Below are 20,568 nucleotides of genomic sequence, written 5' to 3'. Positions count from 1 at the left end.
CAAGAGAGGTTACCTGACTACCTGGACAGGACATCACGTCACATACTGACAGAACTTTAGAGTGTGGCTACACTCTACTTCTCAGCTATACTCTGGATTTAAAGGTTGTAGTTTAAAGCCCTATTTTATCAATATATCAAGCTCTATGAGACTGTCTGCAAAACGCACAAGAGACTTGCATCAGTGCCATATTTTTAGCCTTTAGGAAAGGTTATCTGAATGCTAAGTTGTAATCAGAAGACTGCTTGTTGAACTTGGAAGCAGATTTGGAGTGTTTTGGTTGATCGGTTTTATTTCCAGGCATCTACCTCTGCTCTAGAGGTGTATATACTAGAGATAATATCATATGATTGGTACATTCTCCTTTTTGGGATTTTCATTAAGACTCCATATTGTCTTTTTTATTGGGACATTCTCATGGAATTGGTTGATTCAGTGAATAACTTTTTTTTGGTATTTAAAAAATAATAATTTTAAAATATTTTCAACATCCAGGACAATTGCAAAAATAATATAAAACCCATATAGAGAACTCCATCACATACTGCAATCCAAATACTCAGATCCATCCATCAACTTTTTACATTTTGTAACATTTGGCATATCATTGTGTCCTATCTTATCTGTCCATGCATAGATGAATAACTTTTGATATGTTAGTATAATCATGCTTTATGGAAATTGCTGTAATCCTCTTAACTGGACTTTGGACTTGGCTTTTCAAACATTCCCTAAGCTATCCATTTCCTAAGTTTGTTAGGTTAAGATATCTAAATTGATAACCAATTTCATCTCTTCCTTATTGATTTTTCTAAATTTCACTGTAAGTGGATAACCTCTGATTTGGGGTTGGGCAGGTTATTACTGTATTATGCTTGTACATTTACTGTAAATGCTTTATTCATGACTTATATTGCTAACGGGAATCTTGACTATTTTTTCCTTGTTATTAATTGTACTTTTTTTTTTTTCCTATCTATTTCAGGCCATTTCCCAATTTTGAATCATGTCTGATAACGGAGAACTGGAAGACAAGCCTCCAGCACCTCCCGTGCGGATGAGCAGTACCATTTTTAGCACTGGCAAAGACCCTTTGTCAGCCAATCACAGTTTGAAACCTTTGCCTTCTGTTCCAGAGGAAAAAAAGCCCAGGAATAAAATCATCTCTATATTCTCAGGCACAGAGAAAGGTAAATAAAATAGTTCTTTTGGTTTCAGAAGTCTCAGTATTGGTTTACTGTGTTATCCATGCTGATATCTTTTTAATTAAAGTGTAATATGTGGGTATCGTTTATGATGAGAACAGTAAACAGAGCCAAGCAAACTGCTGATGTTGGTGTATAGGCCCTGCTAGAAAGACTAGTTTATTTTAAACTGTGATAGGAAACAAGAAAATACTCATTTTTACTTATAAACATCCAGTGGATTTCTATACTTATTTTCATTTGCTGAGACTTGAGCCTTAGTTTATGACATTAATGAGATTTGCAATAGTTCTATTTCTACTATTAAAAGAATGATGATATAAGCTGCATGACACTCAGTCTGAAATCCCTGGAGCTAAGTGTGTTTTGGAACTAAGATTTTTTCTGATTTTTTGACTAGTGATACTACCTTTTTATCAATTTCTATACTGTCATCAGCAGCGTCTGAGACAACACCCAAAAACCAACACATTACTGTATATTCAGCAAAACTTATACGTCAAGTCCACAACCTTGACACAACCTTGACATTTTTGAGCCAAATAATTCCTTATTGCAGGGAATTGTTCTGTACATTTTAAAATGTTTAACATCATTCTTAGTCAGTAGCTTTGGAGATTTAAAAATAAATAATCAGGGAGCAGCTGTGGCTCAAGCAGTTGAGCACCTGCTTCCCACATGGAAGGTCCTGGGTTCAGTCCCTGGTGCCTCCTAAAAACAAAACAAATAAAATCAACAAGCAAACAAACAAACAAACAAAAACCAACTCAATGGAGCCAGTGTAGCTCAGTGGTTGTGCACCAGCTTCCCACATATGAGGTGTCTGGGGTTTAATCCCCAGCCCCGGTACTTAAAAAAAAAAAAATTATACAGACACACACACACACGCACAATTATTTATATTTTAAAAATCAGTTGAAATTTGAGTGAGTTAATGCAGTTAATATTAATACAGAATCAGGTCTTGGGGAATTTAGATTCGCAGAGGACATAATCATTGAACAGTTGAAAGCCTGTTCATTTACTTTATTGTGTTATCTCTTATTTCTAGTTTTGCTTGTAGCTGAAGAGTCTCATGGTAGTACATTTTGAAGTTTATTTAAAAGAAGTAATAGGGAAGCGGACTTGGCCTAATGGTTAGGGCGTCCGCCTACTGCATGGGAGGTACGCAGTTCAAACCCCGGGCCTCATTGATCCGTGTGGAGCTGGCCCATGTTCAGTGTTGAAGCGCACAAGCAGTGCCGTGCCACGTGGAGGTGTCCCCCGTGTAGGGGAGCCCCACACACAAGGAATGCGCCCTGTAAGGAGAGCCACCCAGCGGGAAAGAAAGTGCAGCCTGCCCAAGAGTGATGCTGCACACACGGAGAGCTGACGCAACAAGATGACGCAACACAAACAAACATAGATTCCCAGTACCCGCTGATAAGGATAGAAGTGGTCACAGAAGAACACGTAGCAAATGGACACAGAAAGCAGACAACTGGGGGGGGGCATAAAAAATAAAATTTAAAAAAACTAATAGAGTGCATATTTGGCGTGTTTGAGAATAAAAAATGTGCTTAGATCAGATTAGGTAAGAGATAAAAGGGGAAATCCGGGAACGAAGTATAAGAAGACAAAGAATAAGTCCAAGAATGTAAGACACTAGTAAAAGATTTGTTTATGTTTTCGGATTTGTATTTCTCTCTTAAATTCATCTGGTCCCACAAAATACCCTGAATTCTATAAGCATGGGGTTTAAAAATAATTTCATCAGTTCTCTGATATAGAAATACACATTTTAATCCCATTAATCATTGTGATAAAGTTTTGATAGCTAATTGGTTTTAGATAGTAGAAGAGATAAAGGTGTATCCAAGGTTACTGGAGAGGTTAACCCAAGCTAAGTATGTTTGTGCATTTTCTGAACTACTTTAGATTTTTGAGTATGCAATGGTAATGTAATGTAATTCTTCATTTAATGATTAAACAGCTATTTACCGAGCACTCGCATCCCCCCCACCTTCCCCTCCCCTTGCCCTGTTGTTTTTGTTAGTCTGCATTGTCTTCTCTTCTCATTTTTTCTCTAGAATTCACTGGGATTCAATCCTGGAGACCTCTAATAGGGAGAAAGTTTCCCTGGCAGTTGAGCCACCTCATTTCCTGGTTTTTGCTGCGCTTCACCTTGACTCTCCCCTTTTCTCTCTTTTGATGTATCATCATCTTGCTGTGTGACTCACATGCACGGACATTGGCTTACCACGCGGGCACTCGGGCAGGCATTGGCTCACCACGCAGGCACTTGTGCGGGCACACTTTCTCTTGTTTTTCACCAGGAGACCTCAGGGATCGAACCCAGGTCCTCCCTTGTGGTTGGTAGAGGCTCTATCACTTGAACCACATCCACTTTCCAGGCACTAGCATTTTTGAAGATAGAAATATATAAATTAAATAAAAATCTTTATCAGAATTTTCAGTTGCTAGCAACAGAAACCAACATCTGGCTAACTTTAACAAAATAGAGTTTGTAAGAAGAATATGGGGGATTCCCATAATCAACCAGAGGCTGAGTTATACTTTAAAGGAAGGAATCAAGGGGGTTCTGGAGAGTTGGACAGGAGAAACTGTGACAGGTTATTCTGTCATAATCTGGGGCAAGGGCCAAATGCCAGCCACCACTCAGGCTGACAACTGCTAGCATTTCCTCTCGAAATTCAAAGGGTGTCTGATTACTTGAGTTAGGTCATTTGCCCACCCCCTCCCTCTACTGGGATTGTGATAGGGTGGGCTAGAAGTGACAAGGAGAAGAGGTGTTTTATTTGTTTGTAAGAATTATACTCTCACACCTGTACATGAGATGGGAGAGAAGCAATTCCCCAAAATGAAGGTGGGATACTCTTACTAAGGAGGATAGAGAGAGAGATGCTAGATAATCAAAAAAACAAATGTGTTTTACAAAGCCAGACTAGCAACTAGGAGTACTTGTTGTATTGAACTGTCCTATATTAATTGTACCCGACTATAAGGCAAGCTTGCATTTTCCCAATGAGTAGCTCCGTTGGGCATCTGTCGTACACAAACTTGGTGATTAGTTGTATACATTTTAAAAAGTGCTTTCTTTTAAAATTATGTATAATTTTTAGAAATATGGCTTTTCTCCACTATCACATTTCCCTGCCTCTATTATCTCTCAGAGTCATCAAACATAGTTTTCCAAAGTTCATCATATTCTACTCTAAATTGTTGGGGGATGTAATAATGAATAACATAGGATGCTCTTGCTAGAAATTTTATCCCAAGCCACATGATCTCCACAATATAACCCCTTAAATAATTGTGGTTTTTCTCCCTAATTTCCTCCTGTACTGTGGTTTTCATTTTTCACTTTTTTTTGTAGTAACCAGTACAAAGCACAAAATTTCCCTTTTTAAACACATGAAGTACACAATTCAATAATAATAATTATATGCACAATATTATGCTACCATCACCGACATCCGTTATCCCTCCTTTTTCATCTCAAACAGAAGCTACTTACATATTAAGCTATAACTTCCTCTCCCTGCCCTCTTCCCTGCCCTTCTCCCTAGTAACCTATAAACCACCACCTGTCTCTCTGAAATTTGCTACTTCTAGGTGTGTCATATAAGCAATGATCATACAATGTTTATTTTTTTGTTTCTGACTTATTTCAGTCAACATAATGTCCTCGTGGTTCATCCATGTTGCAGTATGCATCAGAGCTTCATTCCTTTTTACAGTTGATTATATATATGACACATTTGTTTATCCATCCATTGATGGACGTTTGGACTGTTTCTACCGTTCAGCTGAATTAATTACTTTAAATTAGTGAGCTTTAAAGAAGGCAAGTTTACAGCATCTAACACATGAGATTGTGAGGTCATAGCCCTAGGAATAATTGCTAAATCTTTGTTAAATTTTTTTGCCTTTAAAAAAAGAAAAAAGCCACTGATTATGTTAAGTGACTTGTAAGCATCTCAAGCCTTGGTGTTGAGATTGTTTCAGGCTATTGTGTCTTCCCAGTATAATACTTTGCTATTCAAAGTGAAGTCATTGAGGGAGAGTACGCCCTTTTTCCTGAGGGCTATTTTGATGGAGGGTTGTGCCCTGCAGTATTGACTCAGCAGGTGTGGGTGGCCCAAACCTTACATATTCCAAAGAAAGCTTTGGTACTGGGAAATAACCTCTGAGTACTTGAGATATTCTTTACCTGAGGCCTTGGGCCATGCAGTATCAGCTTGACTTCTGGAGAGACCAAAGACTGAAGGTCAAACCTGCAGGTACTCAGCAATGCCCACCTGGCCAAGCTCCAATAAAAATCCACACACTAAGGCTCCAGTAAGCTTCTCTGGCTGGCAGTACGCTGTGTTGTTAAACATTGTTGCTGGAAGAATTAAATGCTGTCTGTACAACTTCACTAGGAGAGGATACCTGGAATCTTTACTCCTGGACTCTGCACTTAATCTGTATCCTTTTGCTGTAATAAACTGTAACCATCAATATAACAGCTTTGCTGAGTTTTTATGAGTCCTTCTATCAAATTGTTGAACCTGAGACTGGTCTTGGGGACCCACGCGAACACAGATGGGAGTATGAAGTTACTTTTGGTCATTTACAATAAGCATAATTTCTCACATTAAAGAGTTTCAATAAGGGGAAACTATGATTTCGCACATTCAAGTTTCAGGGGATGAACACCTCCATACAATGTAGTATATTGTTAGCATATTGTTGCCTTAAAAAGTAAGCATTTTAGAAATCTGGAGGAAAGAAAAGTGTGCCTTTTGCCCTTAATATTTTCCTAACTTCTTTGCTTTTATCGTATTAAAATTTCCTCATATGTCAAGTATGATCTGTTAACTGCAAAATGCAGTGACTTCATTCTACATTATTCATGACCCTCTGTGCCCTTTAACTTTTTTTTCCCTTAAGGTATAATTTATATACAGTAAAATTCATACTTTATAGTATACAGTTCTACACGTTTTGACAAATGTATAGTCATGTAGCCAACACCACAGTCAAGGTAAATAAAAATTCCCTTTAACTTCTAAATTATTGGTACCACTTGAAACAATTACATTTAGAGTTTATACAAGAAGGTACATGTAACTGAAAGTGTATGTTTCCTACTTTAATTTTATGTTTGGAAAATTTTTTGAAAACACTATTTTGGTTGTAAAAATATTACAGATTAAATGTAGATAATCTTGGTTGATAGGATTATCCATTAAAGCAGCATTGCCTTCCATCCCTTAATCTCCAAGGAGGCAGAGAATATAAAATGGAAGGTGATATTTTGCCAGAAGAAGCATGCTTTTTTGTCCTGTCTTTTGGGAAATAGTGTAGGATACCTTTATTAGAAGCTTATTAAATGAAATTTAGATAAAAGTTAAGCTGAATAAGGCATCTTTATAAACTTTAGAAGTCCCATTATTTAAGGATTTAGTCATTCTAGTCAAATTCTTATTATTCCCCAGACATGATTTTTATCCTCAATTTTCATGTTCATGATGATTTCTTCATCTAAAGTACTTTCCTTTATCCTTTATATTAATCTGTTTTTCCACATTTAAGACTTGAATCAAAACCCATTTTCTTGAAGAAGATTTGCTTTACTTAATCCATTTCACATATGCTGTATGCTTATTGTTTTATATGTTATTTTGGATATTAAGTTAGAATCCACTATTTAGAGGGTTTTTCTAGCCTTTGCTCATAACCGTTTTCAAATGTTTATATCAAACATTATATATAACAGTGAGCACATCAAACATAAATTTATAAAACAGTTGACTTGTCTGTATGACTACTACCCAGATCAAGATACAGAATATTTCTATCACCTAGTGAACATCCTCCATCATGTGCCTCTCTCCTCTATACCTAGTTTGCTACATTTTTTTTTCCCCATGGGTGAATGTTGGATTTCATCAAATATTTTTTTTAACATAGATTGTGATGACCAAATAAACAACCTGGCATACTGAGATAAGGCCAGTTTGGTAATGGTAGTATCCTTTTTTAATGTATCTGGAATTAGTTTATTTCAACTAGGATTTTTTTTTTTCATCTATTCATTAATGACATTAGCCTATATTTTCATTTCTCATTCCTTGTCAAATTTTGGTATCAAGGTTATTCCAGCTTCACAAAATGGGTTGGAGAGTATTTTCTCTTTTTCTGTTCTCAGGAAGAATTTAAGATTGGAGCTTTTTTTTTTCTTTTCTTTTTCTTCACCTACTGATTTATTTCCTTTAATTATTATAAGACTATTCAAATTCTAAGGTTAGTTTTCCCAAGATATATTACTCTAGGAATTTGTCTATTTTCTCTAAAATTCCCAGTTTATCAAGAAAGTTGTTTGTAATAATCCTCTTACTGTTTATTTTAGTTCCTTCTACCAATATTTCTTTAAAAAGTTTTATGTTTTTTTGTCTGTGTTTGAGAAAAAAATAGTTTTCAGACTTATTTCCAATATGTATTTGTAAGGCTGTAACATTAAGTCTATGTTTTAGACTCATCCCACAAGTCTTTGATATGTGATATTATCAGTATCAGTGCAAACATTTCCACTACAGTTTTTTCTTTGTATATGTGTGCTTCTTAATTTCCAAACATGGGTGTTTTCTGGCTGCCTTTTTGTTCATTGATTTCTAGTTTAATTGCATTGTGAACAGCGATCAAAGAACAATTCAGTCATTTGAGATTTGAAGTCAGGGCAGGGTTAGCTTCACTCACTCACTTTTCCTGGGTCAGAAATGGTGGCTTGGCCTGGTACAGTTTCTGGTATTCTTTCCGCACACCGTGGTAACTTTCCCCAGGACATGCCTCAGTGCCCCCATAGGTTAGAGAAAGGCACATCATTAATTGTCTACTGTGATGGTTCCCGGGAGATCATGTATTGAATTTATCCCTTTTTTTTTTCCAATGTGAAAATTACTTTTGAGTAGGTATAATATATAACTTACACCACAGAATCACTATTTTCCAATTTTTAAATTCTTTTTTTTTTTTTAATACATGTGAGTTTAATTTTTGTATAGTACAGGTCTCATTTTAAATGGTTGATTGATAAATCTATTGAGGGTACCTATACCCAGATAATAAGGTATCTGGAAACCATTCCATCTAAGATATAATTTTTTAAAACTGAGTATATATAAGGGGTGGTATAGGGATGTAAATGTCGGTTGAAAGAAAACTGGAAATAATCTAGGGACTGAATAACATAATAAACCTGGAGGTAGATGATGATTATGGTTAATAGTACAAATATAATAATCTGTGAATTAAGACAAATGTAAGCCACTGTTACAAGGTGGTTGAGAGTATAGTGATGTGTGGGAAAAATGCAATTAATATAACTTATGGCTTATAGTTAACAGCAATATTGTAATATTAATACATCAGTATCAAAGAAGGTATTTTATCAATGCTAAGGGTCAGTAATAAGGGGGTATGGAATTCTTTATATTGGTCTAACAGAATGTTCAAAAATTTACTGAAGCAATGACTGCACAACTCTGATGAAAGGGAGAGCCACTGAGTATATACTTTGAATAGATTGTACAAGACATGGGACTATATAACACAGTGAACCATGTGGTAAAAGATGAACTGTAGTTAACAGTACAAATATGAGAATGTTCTCTCATGAGTTATAATAACATGTACAGTACTAATACATGGTGCTAATAATAGGGGTTGTACGGAAAAAATATACCAAATGTACTCTACAAACCATAGTTTGTTGTAATGATCTGATAAAAATTCTTCCATAACCTATAAAAAAAGGTTCCACAATAATGTAAGGTGTTGGTGGAGGTGTGACATGTGGAGATTCTGCACATAATGCCTGATTGTTTTGTAAGTTCACAACTTCTCTAACAAAAAAAAATACTTATTTTTTTAAAAAACTGAAGATATTTAACCTGGAAAGGATAATACCTAGAAACAGTGATGCGTTTAGTTAAATAATTGATCAGTGTTTCATGTGAAATAGATGTATTTAGTTTGTTACAGATCTCCCAACACAGGGACAGTTTCAGGGGGTTTGAATTTGATTTGATATGAGGAAGACCTTTCTAAGAGGAGTTTCTAGTAATGGTGAAAGTTATAGGACAGCATTTTTTGTTTAAATACAGGGAAGCACTTTCAAACATTTAAAGGTGTCTAAGAGTCCAAAGTAGATTGCTTTTGAAAGTAACTTGGGCCCAGCACTGGAAATGGGGCCTAAAGGTTGCTTCAGCAAATACTAGGGATTTTATAAAAACAATTCCTACATTGGGTAGGAAGTTTTACTATGACATCTAAATCCCCTTCTATCTGTCCCATGTTACAATTTTAGCTTTCCTTTAGTAATTTATATGACCTTAGACTTTACTTTCAACCACTGTCATACCCATATAATAGCACTGCTAGATATAAACATTATATTTCACCTTTTCTCTTCAGTTCCAAAGATTAAAACACATCCTTTCTACCAATTCTGTACAAGTTAACCCTCAACTTTCCATTCTCTAACCTCATTCTGTTTTTCTGGTGACCCATATTCAAGTTACTAACTTCATGAGATTACACAATATATTTAGTTCAGAATAGCACAGTCCTACCATATTTGTCCTTTTGTGTCTGGCTTGCTTCACTCACCATAATGTCCTCCAGGTTCATCTATGTTGTCATATGCTTCATGACTTCATTTCTATGTGCACCTGCATAATATTCCATTGTGTGTATACATCAGTTTATCCATTCACTTAATGGACACCTGGGTTGTTTCCATCTTTTAGCAGTCAAGAATAACACTGTTATGAACATCAATGGGCAGTCAGTCATCTGTTTATGTCACTGCTCTCAGGTTTTCTGAGTAAATACCCAGTAGTCGAGTGGTATTGCTGGGTCATATGGCAAATCTATATATAACTTCTTTAGTAAATGCCAAACTGTCCTTCACAGTGGCTGTACCCTTCTATGTTTCTACCAACAGTAAATAAGTATTCCTGTCTCTCTACATTCTCTCTAAAACTTGTAGATTTATGTCTTTTTCATACTGGTCATTCTAATAGGTGTGAGATGATATCTCATTCTTGGCTTTGATTTGCATTTCCGTAATCATTAGTGATGGTGAACATTTTTTCAAGTATTTTTTTGCCATTTGTATTTCTTCTTTGGACAAAAGTCTTTTGCCCATTTTTTAATTGTGTCATTTGTCTTTTTATTTTTTATTTTTATTTTTTCCTGAAGTTGCAGGTCTTCCTCTGTCTTTTTATTGTTGAGTTGTGGCATCTCTTTATATATCATGGATTTTAAACCTTTATTAGGTTTGTGATTTCCAAGTTTTTTCTCCCATTGAGTTGGCTGCCTTTCACCCTTTTGACAAAGTCCTTTAAGGTACAAAATTGTTTAATTTTGAGAAAGTCCATTTATCTAATTTTTTCTATTTTTGCTTATGCTCTGAGTATAAAATTCAAAAAACTACCACCTACCACAAGGTCTTGGAACTGTTTCCGCACATTTTCTTCTAGTAGTTTTATGGTCCTGGCTTTTATATTTAGGTCTTTGGTCCATTTTGAGTCGATTATAGTGTACAAAGTGAGATAGGGGTCCTCTTTCATGGTTTTGGATATTCCAGCACTATTTGTTGAAGAGTCATTGACATGAACTTGGCAGGTTAGTTGAAAACCAGTTGGCTATAGAGGTGAAGGTTTATTCCTGAACTGTCATTTCTATTCACTGATCTATGTATCTGTCTTTTTTGCCAAAACCATGCTGTTTGACCACTGTAGTTTTGTAATATGTTTCAAAGGTCAGGCAGTGAAAGTCCTCCCGTATTGCTTTTTTTTTTTTGGAATTCTTTTGCCTATTCAGGTACATTTTCCCTTCTAAATGAATTTGGTAATTTCCTTTTCTGTTTCTGTAAAGTAAGCTGTTGGAATTTTGATTGGTATTGCATTGAATTTATAAATCAGTTTGGGAAGGATTGACATCTTCACAATATTTAGTCTTCCAACCCATGAACATAGAATGTCTTTCTGTTTGTTTAGGTCTTCATTGATTTCTTTTAGCATTGGTTTGTAGTTTTCTGCATATAGGTCCTGGTACATTGGTTAAATTGATTCTTAGGTATTTAAGTCTTTTTGTTGCTATTTTAAATGGAATTTTCCCCCTTATTTCCTCCTCAGATTGTTCAATACTAGTGTACATAAACATTACTGATTTTTGCATGTTGATCTTGCATCCTGCCACTTTGCTGAACTCATTTCTTAGCTCAAGTAGCTTTGTTGTAGCATTTCAGAATTTTCTAAATATAGGACCATTTCTTCTGCAAATAGAGTTTTACTTCCTCTTTTCCTATTTGGATGCCTTTAATTTTTTTTTCCCTTCTCCAATTGCTCTAGCTAGAACTTCTAGTACGATGTTGAGTAACAGTAGAGACAGTAGGCATCCTTGTCTTCTCTTGATCTTAAAGGGAAAGCTTTCATCCTTTCCGCGTTGGTTATGATGTTAGCTGTGGGTTTTTCTTTATATGCCCTTTTATCATATTGGGAAATTTTCCTTTTATTCCTTTCTTTCTAAGTGTTTGTTTTTTGTTTTCTGTTTTTTTCAGGAAAGGATGCTGGATTTTATTGAATGCCTTTTCTGCATTGATTGAGATGATCATGTTTTTGTTTTTTTCCTTCAGTTTGTTAATGTTGGACCACTCTTGCATACCAGGAATAAATTCCACTTGGTCGTGGTGTATAATTCTTTTGATGTGCTGTTGGGTTCTCTTTGCAAGTTGAGAATTCTTGCATCTGTGTCCATTAGGGAGATTGGTCTCTAATTTTCTTTTCTTATAGTATCTTTATCTGACTTTGGTATTAGGGTAATGTTAGCTTCATAAAATGTTTTGGGTAATTTTCCCTACTCTTCAATTTTTTGGAAGAGCTTAAACAGGGTTGATGTTAAGTCTTCTCAGAATGTTTGGTAGAACTCACCTATGAAACCATCTGGTCCTAGACTTTTCTTTGTTGAGAAGTTCTTAATGACTTTCCATTTCTTTAAATGTGATTGGTTTAAAGTTCTTGTATTTCTTGTACTGTCAGTGTAGGTATTTTTGAGCATTTCTAGGAATAATTTGTCCATTTCATTCTAGGTCAGGGGTTCTTAACCTTTTTTGTTCTGTGGATCCCTTTGCCAGTCAGGTGAAAACCACAGACTCCTTCTCAGAATGTAGTGGCAGACAGTTTTATGACACACCCACACCAACATATCCCCACAAGAATAATGATTGTTGTTGTTGTTGTTTTTTAATTTTCAATTCAAGCTCATAGAACCACCTGAAATCTGAGTTTGTGGACCCCTGGTTAAGAACCCCTGACCTGTGTTGTCTAGTTTGTTGACATATAGTTTCTCATAATATCCTCTTATTATCCTTTTTGTTTCTGTGGGGTCAGTCGTAACTCCCCACCACCCTCCCCCTTCATTTCTGGTTTTTATTTATTTGTACCTTCTCCCTTTCTTTCTTTGTTAGTCTAGCTAAGGGTTTGTTCATTTTATTGATCTTCTCAAAGAACCAGTTTTTGGTTTCATTGATTTTTCTCTATTTTTTTTTTCTCAATTTCATTTATTTCTGCTCTAATCCTTATTATTTCTTTCCTTCTGCTTGCTTTAGGAATGGTTTGCTGTTTTTTTTCTAGTTTCTCAAGTTATTCAGTTAGATCTTTGACTTTGGCTCTTCTCTTTTAATATAGGCATTTAGGGCTATAAATTTCCCTCTCAACATTGCCTTCTCTGTATCCCGTAAGTTTTAATAAGTTGTGTTCTTGTTTTCATTTGTCTCAATATATTTACTAATTTCACTTACACTTTCTTCTTTTTCCATTGATTGTTTAGGAGTGTGTTTTTCAGCCTCCACTCATTTGCGAATTTTACCCTTTCCCATCTGTTGCATTTCCACTTTAATTCCATTATTATCTCTGAAGGTGCATTGTATAATTTCTGTCTTTTTATATCTATTGCAACCTACCTCGTAACCCAATATGTGCTTTATTTGGAGAAAGATCCATGAGCATTTGAGAAGAAAGTATAACCCGCTGATTTGGGATGCAACATTCTGTATATGTCTCTTAGTTCTAACTCATTTATTATATTGCTCAAGTTCTCTGTTTCCTTGTTGATATTTTTTCTAGTTCTAATGATGTGAGTAGTGTATTGAAATCTCCAATGATTATTGTAGAGATGTCTATTTCTCACTTTAATTTTGCCAGAGTTTGCCTCATGTATTTTGGGGCACTCTGGTTATGTGCATACATATTTATTACTTATTTCTTTGGGCTGGATTGTCCCTTTTATTATTATATAATGGCCTTCTTTATCTCTCTTAATGTTTTTTTTGCGCTTAAAGTCTGATTTGTCTGATATTAGAGTAGCTTCCTCTGCTCTTTTTTAGTTACTGTTTGTGTGAGTATATTTTTCCAATCTGATTTCAGCTGATTTGTGTCATGGGTCTAAGGCAAGTCTCTTGTAAGCAACATATCATTTGCTCTTATTTTTTGTCCATCCTGTCAGCTTTTATCTTTTGTTTGGAGAGTTTAATGCATTCATACTCAATGATATTACTGAAAATACATTGTTTCAATCACCATTTTTTTCTTTGGTTTTCAAATGTCATATCTTACTTGTCTTTCTTTTTACTCTTGGTTATCATTTCTACTATTCTTGCCTTCTACACCCTCTTCCAAATCTTTCCTGTCTTTTTTTTTTCAGGCTGTAAGACTCCCTTTAATATTTCCTGCAAAGGCAGGTTCTTTATTACGTACTCTCTTAGTTTCTGTTTATTTGTAAATGTTTTCAATTTGCCTTCATATTATAAAGACAGTTTTGCCAGATAAAGAATTCTCTGCTGGCGGTTTTTTTCTTTCAGTATCCTATTTGTATCATACCACTTTCTTCTTGCCTTCATGGTTTCTGATGAGAAATCCGCACTAAGTCTTACTGAGTATCCCTTGGATATGAAGGTTTGGTTATCCTTTGCTGCTCTCATAATTTTCTCTTTATCTTTGATATTTGACATTCTGAATTGTATGTGTCTTGGAATAGGTCTATTCTGATTTATTCTGACTGGTATGCTATACTTCTTGGATATGTGAATTCATTTCTTTCCTGAGTATTGAGGAAATTTTCAGCTATTAGTTCCTTAAATACTCTTTCTGCCCTTTTACTTATCTTCTCCTTCTGGAACTCCCATGACATATATGTTGTTGCATTTCATGTTACCATTTGATTCCATGAGTCCCTGCTCAATTGTTTCCATTCTCCCCTCTCTTCGATTTCAACTGTCCTGTCATATATATCACTTATTCTTTCTTCTATCATTTTGAGTATGCTTTTGGCCTCTAATGTGTTTTTTTAATATTTTTATTTTTTAGGAGGTACTGGAGATTGAACCCAGGGCCTCATACATGAGAAGCAGGCACTCAATCAGTAAGCTACACCCACTCCACTCTAATGTATTTTTTATCTCACTTACCATGTCTTTCATTCCCATGAGTTCTGTTACTTTTCTCTTCAGGTATTCAAATTCTTCTTTGTGCTCACTCATTGTCTTCTTGCTGTCCTTTTATCTCTTTAGCCATGTTGGGGTTTTTGTCTTTAGATGATGTCTTTTATTTATATTATACTTCCCAGCTTGCTTAACTTTTTTAAAAAGAGGCTTTAGATTATATAAATGTTAGATTAAAAATATGAGGGATTCTCATAATGCCCCAGTCCCTCCCCCTCCCACACGTTACCACATCAACAGCATCCCTCATTAGTATAGTACATTTGTTACAGCTGATGAACAAATATTAAAGCATTACTACTAAGTATGGATTACAGTTTACATTATAGTTTATACCCTCCTGCACAGTCTTTTAGGTCATGCCAAAATATACAATGGCCTGTATCCTTTACTGCAGTGTCATGCAAGACAGCTCCAGTGTCCCTAAAATGCCCATATTATACCCTTTCTTCCCTCTTCAATCCTTCAGAACTTCTGGTGGCCACTGCCATTATATCAATGGTAAGAGTTCTTCCATTGCTAGAATAATAAGTCTATAGGAGAATAATATTAAGTCTACTTTAGTCCATCCATTTTTCATTCCCCAGTCTTCAAGACCTTGGGTTGGTGATGCCCACTCTGCTGCTAATTGAGAGGGAGTTTAGATCCCATGGGGTAAATGGATGGAACTGTCTTGCTTGCAGTTGCAAACACTCTCTGTTCTTTGGGGTAGGTGTTGTCCATCATCATCTCCTTATTGTCCTGGGTGAGTCGAATGAATTGGAGAGTAGGTGTTGCAATGCTGCTGAAATTCAAGGCTCAGCTGGCACATGGAGGGACCAAAGATTTAAGTCTCTGGGACAATATTTATCAAGTATAGTGCTAAGGGGCAGAAGAGCAGGTGTAGAGAACCTATAAATGAGTCTTAACTCTGGGAAGTTAAATTCCAAAGTAAGGCCCACTGACAGGGTGCCTAATTCCTGAGCCGTCTGTCCCACACTATAGTTTCTGGATGTCTCTAGAGCCCTCAGGAGCCCTGCTATTTGAGGCACTGTTGCTGTGACAGTCAATGAGATCCTGCTGAGGCATGCTTAAGCATAACCTCTGGAATGACCTCCCAACTTACTTTAAAGTCTCTTAGCCATGAAAACTCATTTGTATTGACCATTTTCCCTTTTGGTTGAGTTCTTTTTCCAGATGCATTGCTAGTTAGCACTTGGTGATAATCCCTTGGTGCCAGGGAGACTCATCCCTGGGAGTCATGTCCCATGCTGGGGGGAAGGTAGTATGTTTATATGCCGAGTTTGGTTTAGAGAGAGACCACATTTGTCAACTCATTAATTTGTTTTTGGAAATTTATATGAATCTTTTTGATTAGTTATCACAAATCCTGTGTCTCATCTGGGGCTTTGATATATCCTTTGCCTGGGCCATTTATTCTATTTTCTTAGTATGGCTTGTAATTTTTTGCTGATGTCTATGCATCTGATTACAATGGTGACTTTACTTTGGTGCACAAATTCTCTCTCTTTCATAGGGATTTAGTGGCAGGAGGCTATGTGTTACTGCTTTTCTTTGATTCTTAGTTCAGCCTCTTCTGTGTCTTTAAGTTTGTTCCTATTAGTTGCTCCAGTATCAGCCCTGGACCCAGTAATAGGTTGCAGACCTGTTTCCAAGGGCCTTGGGAAGAGAGGCTGTAGAGGCCAGAAAAAAGCCCCTTATTAATAATTTCCTCACATGCACTTCCTTGGTTGGCCAGTGAATGGTGATCTCCCGCCACCCTCTCTCTTCAAAGCCTGGTCAGAGTGTGTTTGCTGCATTAAGGGCCAGATCATTGTGTTAGAGCTCCTGCCTGGAGGCTAAGAGCCTGGTAATTCAAACTTTCTCAGAGGCAGTTCTCCAACCTTTCCTGGCAGCTCCATCTCTTTTATGTGGTAGGAAATAATTCCACTGCCCTCTGCATCCACAACAACCAGTCCTGGTCAGTAGGGAAGTTGATTGATAAGGTTGGATCTCTTTAGTCCTGTACTGGCTCCCAGGGCAAACAGTGATATGGCCCTTCCTGGCCTGGAAGGGCTCATGAGACTCAGTAGACCAAATTTGTGAGTCAAAAACTGAGTCAGCCTTTGGCTCTGTCCCTCTTAGTTTCCTGGGGAGGTGGATCCCAGAGGCTACCTTTTGTCTGTAGCTGTGGGCCTGAGGCCTGCCTGAGAATTCAAAATTGCCTGTTGGGTGGGGTAGGATGATGGCATTTGCAGCTGCAGTTTTTTCTCACAGTTTTGCTGTCAAGATTCTTCTTTGCTCCTCTCTCTTCTGGGTGTGGTCCAACCTACCCCTGTCCTAACATTTTTTTTCCAGTCCTTTTCTTTCTGTTCTCTAGGTATTTCTCTGGGAGAGGAGAGAGTCCCATGTCTATCTATTCCACCTTCCTCCCAAATGTATCTAAAAAAATACTATAGCTTTTCAGCTTGTTTGGGGAATAAAGGGAGCTGGATTTTTTTTGATAGATACAACCATCATTCCACTAGGATTTTAAAATGCTTCACTTCAAATCTTTTTAGGAAATTTTCTTTAATATATTGTACCTTTCTAAATAATATAGAGAAAATTAAAGGTAATATTTCCTTGGAGCAAAGTTATTACTATACTGACAGTGGTAAAGTTAATTTGAGCTGAATTTCTGAGGGTCTTAAGTCATATTCAAAACATTTTGTTTTTAAACAAATTCATTAGGTCAGCCAATATTTAAATGTGGTCTTTCTTCATGGTGAATGACTACAAATTGCCTGGCTCTGCTACCTCCTTAATGATGAAGGCCCAAGATAGTTTAGAGACAAGATGATGATGATAAGAATTGTTCTAGGAATGAGCGGAGGTTGAAAACCATGGATGAAACAGGATTAAAGACTGAGTAAGATAGTACCTACAAGAGTACAAAGTTAAGTCAGGAGTTGAGGGCAGTACATAAAGCCTAGGGAGGTAAGATTTAGTTTGAAATTAACTGATAGATTTAGACTGACCAAGAGGATTCTTTGTGGTTCATGAAATGGTTTTTGTATTCCTCCCTAATGAGAAACTTTGAGATTCCCTGAAGGTTATTCTGATGGTTTAAGGCTGGAGTCTTTGAAATGTAGTATAGCATCTTATAATATTTTCAGAGGTATTGGCATCAAGTTGGATATCTATACTCCGCAGGAATTAGGAGTGGGCATGGAGAGAACTCTTTTTATTATATAAAGTCTTGAAGTCCAGGCTGTCATTCCATGGAGTCCTCCTCTGATTCCACTGCCCAAGATTTAGGACCTTGATTTTTCATTAGCCTTGGTACTTAGCATTTTGACAGACCATAAATCCCAGCTGTCATATGTTAGACTCAAACGAAAGAAAACATTTCAGTTAGAGATCTGGGTTCAGATTTTGACTCTAGAATTTAACGTAGAATAATAACTACTTCAGAAGGTTGTTGTGGGGCGTGTTAGCAATGACTAGTGTTCCTGTCTCCCTTATTCGTAGTATCTAATAGTCTTAAGTCCAAATGTTATATTGTCAAATCAGTTGATATGCCTTTTAGTCTTTCAAATTTTGTTTTTTTGCTTGGATGTTTATTTAAACTATGACAGTACCTTGCTTAGCATTGGCTAGGAATAAGACATTAACTTAATAGAGTTTACTGAAGATTAATTGCATTCATATTTATATAAGCTCATAAACTGAATCTGGAAAGTCTTATACAAGGATATAGGAACCTACATGGCATTTTTTTTTTTAATTTTAAGCTTTTTAAATTTTAAGTTTTTTATTTTGAAATACTTTCAAACTTACAGAATAGTTATAAAAATAAATACACCAGGGCAAATTTCGAAGATGCCACCTAAAGGAAAAAGCAGTTCTGGAAAAGGAGGGAAAGGGGGAGCCGCCTCTGGGAGTGACAGTGCTGACAAGAAGGCTCAGGGTCCTAAAGGTGGTGGCAGTGCAGTCAAGGTCAGACACATTCTTTGTGAAAAGCACATCAGAATCATGGAAGCCATGGAAAAGCTAAAGTCTGGAGTAAGATTCAATGAAGTGGCCACACAATATAGCGAAGATAAAGCCAGGCAAGGGTGTGACTTGGGTTGGATGACCAGAGGGTCCATGGTAGGACCATTTCAAGAAGCAGAGTTTGCCTTGCCTATAAGTGGACTAGATAAGCCTATGTTTACTGAACCTTCAGTTAAGACAAAATTTGAATATCATATTATTGTGGTTGAAGGGAGAAAATGAAATCATATGAAAGACTGAAAAATAAATAAATAAATAAACAAACAAACAAACATACAGAGAACTTCAACATACCCCTGTTTCCCAGATAACAGATCCACTAGTTTTAACATTTTGCCAATATGCTGTTATTATATCTATCCATTATTAATCTGTCAATCCATCTATCTGTCTTAAATGTTTATCAGTCTGTTTTCTGAACACTTGAGTATAGGTTGTATACATCATGCTCCTTGAACACTTAATACTTCCATGTGCATTTCCTAAGAACAAGGATATTCATTTAGTTAACTATAAGGACAGTTCAAGAAATTTAACAATGATATAAAGCACACAGCCTGTATTTCAATTGTTTTTATATATCACATTAATGTCCTTATAAGCCTTCTCTCCTCCTTTTTTTAGATCCTGTCTAGGATCCTGATTGCCTTTAACTATAATTGACTCTTTAGTTGCTCTTTTTTTTCTTTTCTTTTTTTTTTTTTTTAAGATTTATTTATTTATTTAATGTCCCCCCCTCCCCTGGTTGTCTGTTCTTGGTGTCTATTTGCTGCGTCTTGTTTCTTTGTCCGCTTCTGTTGTCGTCAGCGGCACGGGAAGTGTGGGCGGCGCCATTCCTGGGCAGGCTGCTCTTTCTTTTCACGCTGGGCGGCTTTCCTCACGGGCGCACTCCTTGCGCTTGGGGCTCCCCCACGCGGGGGACACCCTTGCGTGGCACGGCACTCCTTGCGCGCATCAGCGCTGCGCATGGCCAGCTCCACACGGGTCAAGGAGGCCCAGGGTTTGAACCGCGGACCTCCCATATGGTAGATGGACGCCCTAACCACTGGACCAAAGTCCGTTTCCCTCTTTTTTTTCTTAATTGTGGGAATATATATATACCCACTATATATATATAATACATCATAAACTTTCCCATCTTAACTACTCCTGAGCATACCGTTTAGTGAAATTAATCACATTCACTATTCTGTGGTATCCTCACCACCTTCCATTACTAAAATTTTACCCAAACAGAAACCCTCCACCATTTTTTATTAACTCCCTGTTGCCCCTGGCCCACATCACTGGCAACCTGTATGTGAATTTCTGTCTCTCTGAGTTTGCATATTCTCCAGTATTTTCTTTGTAGTTACCACAGGGCTTAAATTTAACATCCTAAATCTCTAACAATCTTGTTTGCTTTGATACCAACTTCATTTCAATAATATATACAAACTGTGTTGCTATACTACTGCATCCTTCCACCTTTGTGTAGCTCTTGTCACATTACATGTTCTTACATTATGAGTCCAAAACCAGTTCTTTCTCATTACGTTTTATACATTTGCCTTTCTGATCTTGTAGAAAGTAAAAAGTGTAGTTGCAAATCAAAAATTCAGTAGTACTGAAATTTATATTTACCCCTGTCATTACCCCTACCAGAGCTTGTTATTTCTTCCTGTGGCTTCAGTCTATTGTCTATTATCCTTTCCTTTCAACCTGCAGAACTCTAATAAATAATCTCTTGTTAGGACAGTTTAGTTGTAACAAAGTCCTCAGCTTTTGTTTATCTGGGAATGTCTTAATCCCTTTCTG

The 20,568-nt window shown here is 36.5% G+C and overlaps 1 protein-coding gene across 2 annotated transcripts in view; it reads left to right on the top strand.

The window, feature by feature from the left end:
• PAK2 (p21 (RAC1) activated kinase 2) overlaps window positions 1-20,568 on the top strand; it is a 94,950-nt gene that overhangs the window by 34,521 nt on the left and 39,861 nt on the right. For both annotated transcript variants that reach the window (XM_004465881.5, XM_071214709.1), the window contains exon 2: window positions 986-1,190. In XM_004465881.5, the coding sequence (XP_004465938.1) occupies window positions 1,007-1,190 (184 nt within the window). In that variant the 5' untranslated portion in view covers window positions 986-1,006. The remainder of the gene's footprint in view (window positions 1-985; window positions 1,191-20,568) is intronic.

This window comes from Dasypus novemcinctus, chromosome 4 (assembly GCF_030445035.2).
Source record: "Dasypus novemcinctus isolate mDasNov1 chromosome 4, mDasNov1.1.hap2, whole genome shotgun sequence".
NCBI classification, from domain to species: Eukaryota; Metazoa; Chordata; class Mammalia; order Cingulata; family Dasypodidae; genus Dasypus; species Dasypus novemcinctus.
The sequence above is the reverse complement of the archived record's forward strand: the minus strand, read 5'-3'. Positions and strand labels throughout refer to the sequence as shown.